Consider the following 16,437-nt stretch of genomic DNA (forward strand, 5'->3'; position numbering starts at 1 on the left):
CATAGTTATTAAGGTTGAAGGAAGACTTTAAGTCCATCTAGTTCAACCCATATCCTATCCTAACTTGCCCTAACATGTTGATCCAGAGGAAGGCAAAAAAAACCCATGTGGCAAACAGTAAGCTTCACATTGGGGAAAAAAAATTCCCGACCCCACATACGGCAATCAGACTAGCTCCCTGGATCAATGCAATATTAAGGAAACTAGTGTATATACCCTGTAATATTATACTTTTCAAGAAAGGCATCCAGTCCCTTCTTAAATTTTAGTAGGGAATCACTCATTACAACATCATATGGCAGAGAGTTCCATAGTCTCACTGGTCTTACAGTAAAGAATCCGCGTCTGAGTATGCTTAAACCTTCTTTCCTCCAGGCGTAGAGGATGCCCCCCTTGTCCCCTTCACAGGTCTAAGAGTAAAAAGGTCATTAGAAAGGTCTTTGTACTGTCCCCGCATATATTTATACATTGTAATAAGATCACCCCATAGCCTTCGATTTTCCAAACTAAATAACCCCAAGTGTAATAACCTGTCTTGGTATTGCAGACCCCCAGTTCCCTAATAACCTTGGTTGCTCTTCTCTGCACCCGCTCCAGTTCAGCTATGTCTTTCTTATACACAGGAGACCAGAACTGTATGCAGTATTCTAAGTGTGGGCGCACTAGTGACTTATATAGAGGTAAAATTATGTTCTCCTCATGAGCATCTATGCCTCTTAATGCATCCCATTATTTAAATTGCCTTTGCAGCAGCTGCCTGACACTGGCCACTAAATGTGAGTTTGTCGTCCACCCATACACCCAGGTCTTTTTCAATGACAGTTTTGCACAGTGTTTTACAATTAAGCACATAATTATACATCTTGTTTGTTCTACCCAAGTGCATGATCTTACATTTATCCCCATTAAAGCTCATTTGCCATTTATCAGCCCAAGCTTCTAGTTTACACAAATCCTCCTGTAAAGGTCCAGTTACATTTAGCGATGCACCAGCGACCCCGACCACAATATGACCCGGTCAGGATCGCTGGTGCATCGCTAAACGGTCGCTAGTGAGCTGCCAAACAGGCAGATCTCACTAGCGATGTAGCAGCGGTCGTACTCACCTGTCAGACGTAGCGAGGGTGACCATCTTCCGCCTGCGTCCATAGCTCGCTCGTCGGCGCCAGCAGGAAGCAGACGACGAGAAATGGACCAGGCCGATCTCATGCGATCAGCGATAGCCAGCGGGGTAGCCGGTCGGAGACGAGTATCGCATGTAGCGATATTGCTAGCGATATCGCTGCTGCGTCACAAAATCGGTGACGCTTTAGCGGCCCTTTATATAAAATTGGGCCCTTTATATAAAATTGTCCTCCTCTGTATTGATTACCCTGCAGAGTTTAGGGTCATCTGCAAATATTGAAATTGTACTCTCTATGCCCCTTACAAGGTCATTAATAAATATGCTAAAAAGAAGAGGGCCCAATACAGACCCAAGTGGTACCCCACTGCTAACCGTGACCCAGTCCGAGTGTGCTTCATTAATAACCACCCTTTGTTTCCTATCCCTGAGCCAGCTCTTAACCCACTTACACATTTTCCCCTATCCCCATTGTTCTCATTTTATGTATCAACCTTTTGTGTTGCACCGTACCAAAAGCTTTTGAAAAGTCCATGTACACCACGTCCACTGCATTCCCTTGGTCCAGTCCGGAACTTACCTCTTCATAAAAGCTTATCAGATTAGTCTGACAGGAACGGTCCCTTGTAAACCCATGTTGATATTGGGTCACGAGGTTATTCTTCTTCAGATACTCCAGTATAGTATCTTTTAGAAAACCCTCCAAGATTTTACCCACAGTTGAGGTTAAACTAACTGGCCTATAATTTCCAAGTTCAGTTTTTGTCCCCTTTTTGAATATTGGCACCACATTTGCCATACGCCAGTCCTGTGGTACAGACCCTATTATGGAATCTTTAAAGATTAGACCATTATTTTTATCTATGACTGTACTATTCCTGCAGTACTCGGGGGTGTGTCCCATCCGGGCCCGAGGATTTGTCAATTTTAGCGATTTTTAGACACCGCCGTACTTCCTGCTGGGTTAAGCAGGTGACATTTAATGGAGAATTTTTTTTTATCCCTGATCATGTTATCTGTCATGGGATTTTCTTGAGTAAATACTGTTGAAAAAAGTCATTTAGCATATTGGCTTTTTCCTCATCCACCATTTCACCCAGACTATTTTTAAGGGGGACAACACTATCATTTTTTAGTTTCTTACTATTTATGTAGTTAAAGAATATTTTGGGATTATTTTTACTTTCTCTGGCAATGAGTCTCTCTGTCTCCATCTTTGCTGTTTTGATTTGCTTTTTACAGATTTAATTTTCTGTATTTATTTAATGCCTCATCACTACCTACTTCCATTAATTCTCTAAATGCTTTCTTGTTGTCACTTATTGTGCCCCTTACAGCTCTATTTAGCCATAGTGGTTTCCTCCTATTTCTCGCATGTTTATTCCCATACGGTATATATTGTGCACAGATCCTATTCAGGATGCTAATAAATGTCTCCCATTTTCTTTGTGTGTTTTTATGTCTCAGGATATCGTCCCAGCTAACTGCACCAAGATCATCTCTCATCCGTTGGAAATTTACTTTCCTGAAGTTTAGTGTCCTTGTAACCCCTCTACTACACATCTTATTAAAGGATACATGAAAACTTAATTTGTGATCACTATTACCCAAGTGACCCTCAACCCTTACATTTGATATGCGGTCTGGCCTGTTGGTTAATATTAGGTCGAGCAGTGCCCCCCCTCTTGTTGGGTCCTGAACCAGTTGTGAAAGGTAATTGTCTCTCATAGTTGTCAAAAACCTATTACCTTTGCTGGAACTGCAGGTTTCGGTTCCCCAATGTATTTCAGGGTAGTTGAAGTCCCCCATAATAATGACTTCTCCTTGAGTCGCTGCTTCATCTATTTGCTTTATGAGGATATTCTCAGATGCTTCCATTATTTTTGGAGACTTGTAACAAACCCTTATCAGTAATTTATTATTTTTCCCCCTCCCCTTATCTCCACCCACATGGACTCTACATTTTCATTAGATTCACATATATTATCACACAGGATGATTCTACATATAAACACACACCTCCCCCTCGCTTATTTGTACGGTCATTTCTCAACAGACTATAGCCCTGTAAATTAACCGCCCAGTCATGGCTCTCGTCCCATATTCATGAGCGCTGTACAACCCTGCCCCCTACACTGCTTGGCAGCTTTCTGTGCATAAGCAAAAAGCTGACAATCAGTGGTGTGGGTGGGGATATACTTAGCACAATATTCAGAGAAACGGTAGATATGCAACAGGTAGACAGTGATTTTATCAAAACTATAGTAATGAGCTCTGTATTTGATACAATGCTGGAATCAGGACTGTGTAGTCGGTAAGCCAAACCTTCCACTCCAACTCCACAGCACTGCCTCACTACTGAGCATGTACATAAAGTGCAGCACAGATTCATCTCACCTAAAAGCCAAAATTCTTAGATCAGGAACAGAACAGACATTTAAAGGACATTTCCCGGACTCCTGACCCCACAGCGCTGGTCACTACTGAGCCTGTACATAAAGTGCAGCACAGATTCATCTCACCTAAAAGCCCAGATCATTAGATCAGGAACAGAACAGACATTTATAGGACATTTCCCTGACTCCTGACCCCACAGCACTGCCTCACTACTGAGCCTGTACATAAAGTGCAGCACAGATTCATCTCACCTAAAAGCCCAGGTCATTAGATCAGGAACAGGACATTTATAGGACATTTCCCTGTCTCCTGACACCACAGCATTGCTTCACTACTGAGCCTGTACATAAAGTGCAGCACAGATTCATCTCACCTAAAAGCCCAGATCATTAGATCAGGAACAGACATTTATAGGACATTTCAGAACTTTCCCAAATTCTTATGAAAACATTTACAGCACATAAATTGGGTACAGTAGTACAATGCAGTATTACATATTTTAGGAGTAAGTCCATTTTATATCCACTCCACCAAAAAGGGACACAGACACTGTCTCCATAGCCCTGGCTGGAATCAAGGTCTCCATCACTACATCATGCCATTTGCAGATGAAATAGCAAAAACCCTTTAAATTAAGCCGTGCTGAAGTTCCTCTGACCAACAGTTCACTAGTGCTTTGCAGCGCTGAATTATGTCAACCCCCTACTGAGCAATAAAAAAAACGGCATCTTAGTGATATGCCATCAACCCCACTAACTCCATATAGTTTTGCTTTGTACAGAAAAATCTGCATGTGATATTATAAGTCCTTACCAAAATGGAGACTTTTCTTTATCAGCCTGGTTTCCTTTCTTTGCATTTTCTAGAAGTTTATCAATAGAAGCAATAACTTTTGGATCTGCAGCTTTCCCTTTTTAATATAAAAGGAGAAAATTTTAGGCACGTCTAAGAACTCATAAGTTGACAATAAGACAGTTTTGACCATACCACTCAGACACGCAAATGTTAACACAGATATTTAAATTATTATAAAGCAACTTCTGCTGCTAGTTATTGCTCAACTACAGTCATGCACTATCAAATTTTATACTACACGTCTTTGTAGTTTGTAACCATATAGGCACACAGATCTGCATAGGAGCCGAATTTAAAAAAAAAAAAAAAAAAAAAAAAGCTTGTTTTTTCCTCTTATGACTGCTTTGGAACAATGGTAAGATAGATAGCTATATCTATATAGATATATATATATAGAAAAAAAACAAGTGCAAGTCTGAAAATAAAGAAATGACTACAGGAATGGAGAATTTATAAAAATAAAAAGTCTTGAAAATGGTAAAAGAAAAAAAAAAAAAAAATGGTTAAAGACATGCATGAATTTTTTTTTTTTTTTTTTTAAAACAGTTGGGAAAAAGCCTCCTAGAAAGTAGATGGCAATTTCAGACAATAGTCTATATTTACTATTTCAGAATTATTGAAGAACTAACCTGCACTTGATGTCTTTACTTCTTCTGTTTTTACAACCTTTATAGTGTTAACCGCTGGCTTAGTTGCTCGCTTAGTTGCGGATTTTAAGGTTAATTTATTGGCTTTGTTTTTTAGCCAGTTTTTCAATTGTGAAATGAAATCACTTCCAAAAAGAAAAAAGTTCTTGAAATTTGGATATTCTGCAGGACACAGACTTGAATCATGGACACTAAGTACTTCAAGGACATTTTTCTGTCTGGCAGTGGAAATCAAAGCAAATGTCTGCCCTAGGAGAACGATAGACTTCTTGCACATTGATACGATGTCCATCAAGGCAATAGGTAAACTTGGTTCTGTACGTAAAGAATACTTCATTTCAAACAAGTTACAGGCAACGAGCAAAGGTGTTGCACATTTTAGCAAACGCTGCTGGATCGTCATCATCTCCTTGTCAAATGGTTTGATCGCTTCAAAAAAATCATTCTTGACAGTCACAGTTCTTGTTGCCATCAACAAATCCAACAATTCATTGTCAATTTTGGGACTCTTCAATGCAGTATGAGCTAAAGAACGTACATGAGAAAAGCACATCTCTCTGTAGTATGACGTCATTTGGCCTTTAAAACAATCCACCATCATCTTACATGCTTCAGACTTCACTCTGAACAGATCCTTGTATAGTCTCACATACTTCATGTCATCCTTAGAAGAAAATTTACCCCATTCCACAATGCGCGAGTTAAGTTCTTCATTGTTTTTGCGAAAAGAACTAGCTTTAGGATCGAATGTCTGGGCCTGCTGTGTTACAGGGCCTTGCTTCTTTCCGAGCTTTATGGACATCAGTCCCATAGGGACTTGTGTCTGGATAACATCCCCACTATGAGACGAATTAAGGATTTCTGACTCATGAAGAGGGCGGTCAACTTCCCAGTTTCTAGGCAAGAATTCTCCTCTGTTAAATGATCTTAAGTTTTCGAATTCCCCAATATGGCGATCTGCAGCATTTGGATCTTCTCGATATAACCGCTCTCCAACTGGTTCTACAAATCTGTCCAAAAAATTCAAGTTTCTTTCACCAGAAAGGTCCCATTCCAAATCATGATGAGGCAGGTCTGAAAAACGCTCTCTTCTCATTGCCATATCCCAGTTTCTGTCTACAGAACTGTGAGGAAGATCACGCAAGGAATATCTTTGATTATCTCTGTACCCAGAGTCCATGTCATTCATTGATCTTCTTGCTGTAGATGGGCCTAATTAAAGCAAAGATCATGAATTTACAATAGTACCAAAAACCATAGCCTACATGTGCGAGTCAGGATGTGAACATCAGAATAAAAAAGATATATTTTTAAGTTTAAAGAAAGCAGCTAGTTATTGAGTACTCATTGTGAAAACAGGGACAGTGTCATTAGTGATAGTGATGGCGACAACAGTTTATCATTCAGTTTAAACAGGCAAAAATAGCAGCTCTGTAGACACTTTATAGTGGTATAGCTTTTTAATACTTCTAAATATCGTAGTGATTCTAAGAGGTTTTTCTCAAAAACATTGAACTTTACGGAAAAAAATCTCTCCGTTTAAAACACTCAATTTCTCAGTTTGATAGACAGATGGGTAAAGTGAACCCAACAGATGACACATATTGCCTGTGGATTGGGCAGCATTTATCAGACATTGACTGTATGACCTCAGCCATGTATGTTTGACTACAGTGTTTCCGAGAAAAACACACTTTAATAACCACTGAGGACTGAGCTGCGCTGTAGAAAAGTTGAACAGACAGGTTCCCCGGTGGCTTCGCCTCGCCTGCTAACTTGGGGTGACAGGTCTCTGCCTATATGCACACATAGGCCGAGACCTGTCAATCTAAGGCAGTGAAATTTCCCAATTGTTTTTTTGCTCACCACGTTTACTATACGTTACAACTGAACTGGCAATATGATTCTCAAGGTCAGTATGAGTTTGCAGATACAAAATCTGCAAAGATTATTATTTTTTTTTTTTACAAGTGGTAACAAAAAAAAAAAAAGAAATTTGAATTAACATTATTTGTTTTTGTCACCATTTTCTAAGACCTGTGATGTTTATTTAATTTTTTGTGATATGAGGCGGTGTGACCTTGTTTTTTTGCACCTTGAACTGACGCTTTAACTGATATAATTTTGGGGTAGATGCGATCTTTTGATCGCTTAAGAATTTTACTGAAATTTTGCAGCAGCTTTATAAAACAAAAAAATTTAAAAAAAAATTGAAACCCCAGAATTTTTTAAGTGAAGTTTATTGCCCCCCGAAGCGTTCCGGTGTCAGTCATGGCCAGCTGGCCCAAATCAAAGCAGGTGGTGTGGTTACAGCAACGGTGCTGCCCCTGTGACTGAAACCGGAATGCAGTGGGAGAAAGAAAGTTAAATTTTCTCCCCACAGCATTCAGCTAAGTGCGGGTGTCGGACAGGTTGATAACGCTATTAACCTGCAGATTAACAGCGTTTCTTTCTGGTGACAGGTTCTCTTTGAGGGCTCATACTCATTTGCAAGAAAAACTGACGAGTGCAATCCGATAAAAAAAATAAAAAATTGGGGAAAAAAAAAAAAAAAAAAATTAAAATTGGACTGCACTCTGACCGATGTTATTCAATGGGTTACATCTAGTGATGGGCGAGTAGCATTGTTGCTCGGGTTTTCACTGAGTATTTTGGCGTGCTCGGAGATTTAGTTTTTGCTGTCTCAGCTGCATGATTTGCGACTTGTAGACAGACTGAATACATGTGGGAATTACCTAACAAATAGGCGTTCCTCATATATATTTAAGCTGTCTAGCACTCGCACATCATACAGCTAAGGCTGGTTTCACATTAGGGTTTTTTAGCGCAGCGCATCGTGCGCGTCCATGTGCACGCGCCCCTATGTTTAACATGGTGGGTGCATGGTCTAGCATTTGCATACATTCATATGCGTTTTCGTGCGCATGCTTTTTTTTGTAGTGTGCGCCTAGGCGCACCCGACATAACCTGTTGCATTTTTGGGTCCATCCAATGGCATAAAAAAAACGCATGCGCAAAAATAATACATTACAGTCTATGGGAACGCAGGCGTGCGCATAGACACGCGCACGCCTGCGTATGAAATTGCATGCATTTTAAGAGTTAACATGGCTAGAAACTGGTTAAAACGCATGCGCCTAAAAAACGCTAACGCATGCAAAACGCATGATGCGTTTTTTGCATGCTTTTCTATTATGCACGAAGCGCAGTGCTAAAAACCGCTAATGTGAAACTAGCCTCTGACAACAAAAACTAAATCTCCGAGCACGCCAAAATGCTCGGAGGACACCAGAGTATGCTCGGCAACAACGCTACTCGCCCATCACTTGATGTAACCCATTGAATGACATTGGCCAGAGTGCAGTCCAATTTTTTTTTTTTTTTAATCGGATTGCACTCGTCAGTTTTTCTTGCAAATGAGTATGAGCCCTTAAAGAGAACCTGAGCAAGGAGTATACTCACTCATCACTAGTTACATCTGATCTGAAATTTTTTTCTCAGCTGACATCGTACTGTGAAAAAAAAAATTGCAGCATGCTGCATATCTCAGACGAGACTCACCAATGCAAATCAATGAGTGCAAGAAAAAAAAAAAAAAAAAAAAAAAAAAGAAAAAAGGTATATAGAAGAATAGCCGGTAATTCATTTGCCGGTTTCTGTAAAATCACTGCAGGAGCTGACAGGATAGGAGAAATGGATTATATACAGTAAATCCATATAGAAGAGGTAGATATATACATGTCAGTGACAAATACAATTAATACAGTGTGTGTGCAAAGTTATGGACACGTATTTAATAAAAGATTATTTCACGGAAAAAAATGGCGCAGGGTCCCCCATAATTAATAGCCAGCAATGGCTATGCAGACAGCTGAGGGCTGATGTTAATAGTCAAAGAAGGGAACATGGATAGTGGCACCCCCCTAAAAACATCAGCTCTCAGCCGCCCCAGAATATGCGCATCTCTGAGGCCATGTGCACACGCTGCGGTTTTTGCCACAGCAGTTCTGCAGACAGTGTACAGTACAATGTAAGTCTACGAGATTCACATTCTGCTGTGCACATGCTGCAGATTTTTAACTGCGGAAAAGCTGCGGTTTTGAATCTGCAGAAAGAAATGACATGTCACTTCTTTTCTGCAGATTCTGCTGCGGTTTACCATCTCCTCCATTGTAGAGGTGATAAACCGCAGGTCATTTTACCTACGGTTTTACATGCAGTTCCGCAGATAAAAAATCCGCAGACCAATCCGCAGCGTGTGCACTTAGCCTAAGATGCACCAATTCTGGCACATAGTAGCCTTGCTCCCACTGTCCTGTAGCCTGAACTACGATGACCTCTTGAGCGAGGGAAAATGCCAGTGATGAGGTCAAGGCAGTTCATGCTTCGTGTCTTCATAGCTGATCACCATGAGAAATTCTCATGGTGATCAGCTGTGAATACACTGAGGATGAACTGCCGTGACCTCATCACTGGCATGTTCCCATGGTCCTGAGGTCACAGCAGTTCAGCCCGGCTGCGAGAACAGCTTCAGTGAATAGCGCTGATATCACTGATGCTGCGCTCCCTCACAGCCTGACCCACTGGCATTTTCACACACTCAAGAGGTCATCGCAGTTCAGGCTGTGAGGGAGCGCAGACTCAGTGACGTCACCTCTAGTCACTGAGTCTGCGCTGGCAGCATCTCATTCATTTATCAGTAGTTTGCAGCCAGGGCGGTTCCATCTTAGCACCATCCTGGTTGCAAACTATATATTCCACAGATATCGATTACAGCGTGGGACACAAGGACGGACAGATATCGTATATTGTTGGTTTATTATTTTATATTTATTACAGGAGAATGAGGGCTTCGCATGGATTAGGTGTGTTTGCAAGTATGGTTTAATTAAGAATAATAAAGGAGTCTGTGTCTTTATTTCAAATAAAGGATTTTTAATGGATGTCTGTTTCCTTTACAATTTGACTATATGAGCTTAGTAATAGGGGCATCTTATTGATTCCTCTCCATTACTAACCTCGGGGCTTAATGTCAGATGCGCCTTTTCTGGGGCGGCTGAGCGCTGATGTTTTTAACCGGGGGGGCCACTATCCATGGTCCCTCCTTTTGGCTGTTAACATCAGCCCTCAGCTGTCTGCATAGCCATTGCTGGCTATTAATTATAGAGGGACCCCACACCATTTTTTCCGCATTCAAAAAAAAAAAAAAAAAAAAAAAAAAAAAAAAAGAGGATCGTAATGATGGGCATCAGCAGACACCCCCTTACCCCTGGCTGGCATGAAAACCCATTGGCACCCATCGATCACATGACAAGGGCACCAATTGACGGGATTAATGATGAGCTTCTGGCCGACGCATGTTAAATCCCACTGTCCCACCGTAATTGACAGCTGGACTTGAAAGGATAACGGCCGCAGGCGGAGGACAGCTCCGCTTGCGGCTGTTAAAAGCACATAATGACTGATTAAGTCAGCTGCCATGTGCAGGGAAACACCAAGGTTCAGTGTGTGAGCCCGCAACAAAGTCAGGGCCACATCATATGCTTGCCAAGAGGTGAACATTGACCCCGGCAACTGAGTGGTTTACAGAGGGAAGAGGTTCCTTTTCTCTCAAAGACAGGAAAAATTGTGATTGAAGCTGTGGACTCTGAGAACGATATGTACAGTTACCTGAAAACGTCACCATCGTAGCGATCCGCGTAGTTTTTAAACTGACTGCAGCCAAAAGCATTTTCATTGCCAATGACTGAAAAACACAGTAAAGTTTCACTTCATGACACCATAGTTATTAACCATGAGAGACTTTTTAGATGCAGTCAGTTTGACATGCTGATCGAAGCATTTTTTCACCTATCACACAATAGCGTCACAATGTCAAAAAAGGAAATATTTAGAAAATACCATTACAGTTAAAAATTACTCACCCTCCAACTCCCGAAGAGTATCTGTCATGGCTTGGTCCATGCTTACACGGCATCTTTTCATTCTCTCTTGTACTACTGCATCAAAAGTTTCACGGGTCATCCTTTGGCCCGCCATGATTTTAAATCTGCAAGACAAAAAAAAAAAAAAAGTTGTTGATATTGGAATATTTATACTACTCATGCATTGTTCAGCAAAATAGTGCTACCGAAGAGAAAGCACAATACTTATCTAATTTGCATGTTTTAACCCCTTCGCCCCAAGCCTATTTTCACCTTCATGACCAAGCCAAATTTTAGTCACTTTATGAAGAAATATTTCTGGAACGCTTCAACGAATCTGATTCTGGGAGCGTTTTTCATGACATATTGTACTTCATGATAGTGGTAAAGTTTCTTCTATACGACTTGCGTTTGTTTGCGGAAAAAGTGGAAATTCGGTGAAAATGTTGCAATTTTCAAACTTTTAATTTTTGTGCCCTTAAATCAGAGCGTTATATCACACAAAGTAGTAAATAACATTTCCCACATGTCTACTTTACATCAGCACAATTTTTGAAATTTTTTTTTTTGTTAGAAAGTTATAAGGGTTAAAAGTTGACAAGTAATTTTTTTTCTCTTTTTTTTTTTTAAACCAAATTTACAAAATCTTTTTTTTTTTTTTGTTTTGTTTTGTTTTTTTTAGGGACCACATTACATTTGAAGTGACTGAGGGGTTTACATGACAGAAAATACCCGAGTGACACCACTATAAGGGTGGCGTTTTTTTCGCGTTTTTACCAGCAAAAGCACTTAAACGCTTACAAGAAGCATCCTATTCATTTTAATGAATTCTGCACTTTTTGTGCATATTGATGCGTTTTTTTCCCCACGAAAAAAAAACGCAGCATGCTCATTAATTTTGCGGAAAAATCCGCATTTCTAACTATTTTCTATGAGACTGGGGATGCGCCGGAAAAAAAAAATGCATAAAAAAACTAGCAAAAAAACGCGTGTTTTCTGAGAAGGATTCCGGGTTTCAGTCAGAAATGTTCTGCATACATGTGCACATACCCTAAAAACTGGACCCCTCAACAGTAAAGATTTAGCAAGCACAGGCAGTCCCCCGGCCTCTACATGAGAGATAAAGCCGGTCTTCGCTCTCAGGCACCACGGGAGCCTTCCTCCAGACCTGCTGACCCTGGAATTACTCGGTATCTAACAGCCCCAAGCAGCGCGGGAAAACAGACCACACGTGCAGCTATGGCAGCCGCTGAAGAGAGATCTAATGTGCGAGGCCCGAAGGGTGCACTCTTGTCTGCTGCTGCAGCCGGATCATCACATGGAGGACGCACACAGGGAAAACAAACACACAAAGTGTGAAGCTGGACAGGCACACAGGGAAAACAAACACACAAAGTGTGAAGTTGGACAGAACAAAACTGGAGATAAGGTCGGTAGCATTACAGGCATTCAGAGAGTGGAAGACTCCCTGTCCCTCCCCCTCCAGGCCAGCTCCTGCTGCTAAACAATTAACTCATTCCTCTGCTCCAGACGAATCTCTGAGGAGAGCTGGGACTGCAGACAGCACACTTAATGGTTCCTTTACATTTGACACTGGCATAGTGGGGATCAGCGGTGAGGCTACCCAGGACGGTCCTGTGACCCTTACAGGTTCTGGGGATTCCTCGTCCCTGACTATGAATGTAGGGGAACTACGTGCCCATTTGAGTGCCATCCCCACCATGACTGATATGGAAGGCTACATCCAGCGTTTGGAGGCAGTCTGCAAGGGGGAAATTGGCTCCCTCAAAGAGGACGTTTCCAACATAAATTCTGCCATCACTGTGTTAGAGGCTAAAGTAGATGAGCTATCTTCCCAGCTTCATACTCAGCAGCCACTCTTAGATCAGCATTCACAGAATTTTGATCTAGTTATGGACATGCTAGAAGACTCTGAAAACAGAAATAGGAGAAACATTAGACTGCGTGGTCTCCCAGAGTCGGTGGCCCCACAGGACATGAATTCAGCCCTACAGCATGTTAATTCATTGCTGAGTAGATCCACGGATGAACTTATTGAATTGGACAGAGCTCATCGATCCCTGGGCCCAAGGCACCCTGACCCATCTAGAGATGTAATTTGCAGGATCCATTTTTTCCAAATTAAGGAGGATATTATGCGTTAAGCTAGGGAGAAAGACGCTATAGACTTTCATGGCATAAATATTCAACTTCTAGCGGACCTCTCCCCTATAACTCTTGCTAAGAGAAGGGCCCTGCGACCTCTCCTGGAGGCTCTGCGCTCGAAAAACATTGCCTATACGTGGGGATACCCTTTTCAGCTACAAGCTCGGGGGGACAGTGGCACGGTGATCTTTAGATCCCCGTCGGATCTCCTGGATTCCTCATCGGCTCTGGGGTTGCCACCGGTCACCCTGGGGGAGTGGCCTCGGTTTTTCTCTTTTGGGTTCGGGGGGAGTTAGAGGAGGTGGGAGAGTACCATCGGAAAGTGGGAAGAAGAGAAGAAGAAATCTACGCCATAATTCCGGTGGTCCCTCGGGTGACGCCTGAGCACTGAGGAGTTTGTCCTATATTAATCACTTGCTCTCTCCACTGTCCTTTTCCTTGGGTCAGGGAATATTGGTGGTTTTCCAACGGGGGACCTTGTGTCCCCGGGGTGGAGCCTTATTATGCATTATAGTGGTTTACTATAACTAGAAAAATAGTTTGCAGGGATCCTCATCACCTCCGAGTTGCCTCTGGTATTATGTTGTGTTTGTGGGGTATTTGTTTGGATCCAATACATAGTCAGTATAGCCTTGAGGTCTGGGGCACTGAATCTGTTTGGTTGTTTAACATGTATAATTACTGTAACTTGCTGTGGGGGCCTGGCGGTTCGCTCTGTTTTAGAGTCCAGTCACCTCCCAAGTTAGGGTGTGTCTTTGACACTTTCTTCAGAGAATTTCTCTGCTTAATTCTTAGCCCACAGGAGTAGCTACCTGTGGTCTAATAAGACGGAATATTCTGCTCCGTCTGAAGTTTTTGTTTATATTTCTTCATACATAATATTCTGCTCTCCTCTATTCTTCCCTCAGAACTTCCTTCTATATCCTTTTTCTTAAGTGCTTTCTCTTCTTTACCCAACACCTCTCCACCCCCCCCCCACCACCTAGTCCTACTACTGATACTTGTACTAGTTTACGATGGCCACCTTGAACCTTTGTTCCTTGAACATCAGAGGGTTTAATACTCCTGAAAAACGCTCACAGGTTCTTTATCACATGCACAAGAAACGGGTTCATGTGCTGCTTCTGCAGGAGACCCACTTTAGATCAGATCGGATACCTTCACTTAACCATAAATTTTACTCACACTGGTACCACGGCGGCAACCCAGACTCAAAATCCAAAGGAGTTAGTATTGCCTTACACAAGTCGCTACAGGCTCAAGTAATTGCCTCTAAATCTGATACGCAAGGAAGATATATGTTTTTAAAGATTAAAATTATCAGAGATGTATTTACCATTGCTAATTTTTATCTCCCTAACCAGGATCAGATCAGAACTTGTAAAGCTTACCTACGCGACCTCTCGGCATTCGCAGAGGGTGCGGTAATTGTCGGAGGAGACTTCAATTTTACATTGGATCGAGTCCTGGACTCATCTTCGGGTAAGTCGTCCGTCTCCCCCACCCAGTTGGAGATTCTGAAATCTAAGCTAACGGAATATAGACTGGTTGACGTTTGGAGACTGATCCACCCAACTACACGCGACTATACTTTCTATTCTGCGGTACATGATTCGTATAGTGGGATAGATTATTTTTTTAATTAGTCACGGGCTGCTCTCGTTACACCCGACACAAATTGACACAATGATTTGGTCGGACCATGCCCCAGTCTTACTATCCTTGACGGTTCCAGAACTCACATCGAACGAATGGACTTGGTCCTTACACCCGGGGCTTCTCAAAAATCCCTTGTCAGGAGGCAATCAGGATGGCAATCACAGATTTTTTCAATATTCACAAAGATGACCCCACAGCTTTGTCATATTAGTGGGAGGCCTTAAAAAGAGTTATAAGGGGAGTATTCATCCAACAGGGGGCACGATTAAAGAGAGAAAGGGCTTCTGCCATTCCTAATTTGTTGACGCACATCCAAGCTTTAGAGTTGGAACACAAAAGGTCAGAAAATCCGCAAGTCATGACTGACCTGTTGAAAGCTAGAACCGACTTAAGCTTATTGCTAGATACAGTAACAGCAAGACAGAGAGACCGCTTCCGCAGATACCTATACGAATACTCTGACAAGCCTGGTAGGGCCTTAGCACGATTTTTACACCCACGAATTCCTACTACCTATATACCTACCATTAAGTCTGGGTCAGGTAAATCCCTCCACTCCCCCTTGGAGATTGCAGACTCATTTAGGGGTTATTACAACTCCCTTTAAAACCTTAGAGGACCTTTGGCAGACATGGCTGTGTCCGACTTCCAGGAAAGAGTGGATAACTATGTAAATAGCACTCCGATTCCTCCTCTTCCATCTGAGGACGTAATGGCCCTTGAGACCCCGTTCTCGGAACAGGAGATACTGGATACAGTCAGGTCTCTGGCAAATGGCAAAAGCCCCGGTCCGGATGGATTCCCAGCTAACTTTTATAAGATATTTGCATCAAATTTAATTCCATTTATGACGAAACTCTTCAACTCTATCTCTGAGAATTGCCCTTTTGCCCCCCAAACTTTAGCTGCCACGATTGTCGTTATTCCCAAGCCAGGAAAGGACCCTTATTATGCGCTAATTATCGGCCTATCTCCCTAATTAATGTTGATGTAAAAGTATTTGCCAAAGCAATTGCAAAAAGACTAAGCCCCCTACTCCCTGGCTCTATTCACACGGATCAGGCTGGTTTTGTACAACGCAGGGAGGCTAGAGATAATACTGTGAAAACATTGCTCCTTGCCTCTCATATGCGTAAACATAAAATTCCAGCATGTCTATTGTCCATTGATGCGGAAAAGGCGTTTGATCGTCTAGGATGGACCTTTATGAGATCTGCCTTGACACAGCTTGGTTTGGGACCTGACATGCAGGGTAGGATTTTGGCACTATTTCAAGGCCTCACAGCCCGACTTAGAGTTAATGGTACTTTGTCATGCCCCTTACAAATAGCTAATGGCACACGTCAGGGGTGCCCTCTTTCGCCCTTACTTTATATTATTGCAATGGAGCATCTTGCAATCGCACTGAGGAATGCTCCTGATATCAAGGGCCTTCAGGTTGGTCGGAATCATGTTAAATTGTCTATCTATGCAGATGACCTATTGATCTATATCACTAACCCGACCATTGCCTTCCCAGTGCTGATGAGAGAGTTCCAACGGTTTGGAGAAGTATCTAACTTTAAAGTTAATTATTCAAAGACAGAGGCCCATAATATATCTCTCCCTGATGACCTGGTCCAGATACTCCAGGCTTCATTCCCTTTTAAATGGAAAAATAAAGCTA

General features: G+C 42.0%; 1 protein-coding gene across 2 annotated transcripts in view; it reads right to left on the reverse strand.

The window, feature by feature from the left end:
• SUGP2 (SURP and G-patch domain containing 2) overlaps positions 1–16,437 on the reverse strand; it is an 88,762-nt gene that overhangs the window by 46,411 nt on the left and 25,914 nt on the right. For both annotated transcript variants that reach the window (XM_073555108.1, XM_073555109.1), the window contains exons 2-4: positions 10,947–11,071; positions 5,005–6,234; positions 4,334–4,430 (exon numbers count right to left, since the gene is read on the reverse strand). In XM_073555108.1, the coding sequence (XP_073411209.1) occupies positions 4,334–4,430; positions 5,005–6,234; positions 10,947–11,061 (1,442 nt within the window). In that variant the 5' untranslated portion in view covers positions 11,062–11,071. The remainder of the gene's footprint in view (positions 1–4,333; positions 4,431–5,004; positions 6,235–10,946; positions 11,072–16,437) is intronic.

The sequence above is a fragment of the Dendrobates tinctorius genome, unplaced genomic scaffold, assembly GCF_039654945.1.
Source record: "Dendrobates tinctorius isolate UK_male_01 unplaced genomic scaffold, ASM3965494v1 ptg000219l, whole genome shotgun sequence".
In the NCBI taxonomy this organism is placed as follows: domain Eukaryota; kingdom Metazoa; phylum Chordata; class Amphibia; order Anura; family Dendrobatidae; genus Dendrobates; species Dendrobates tinctorius.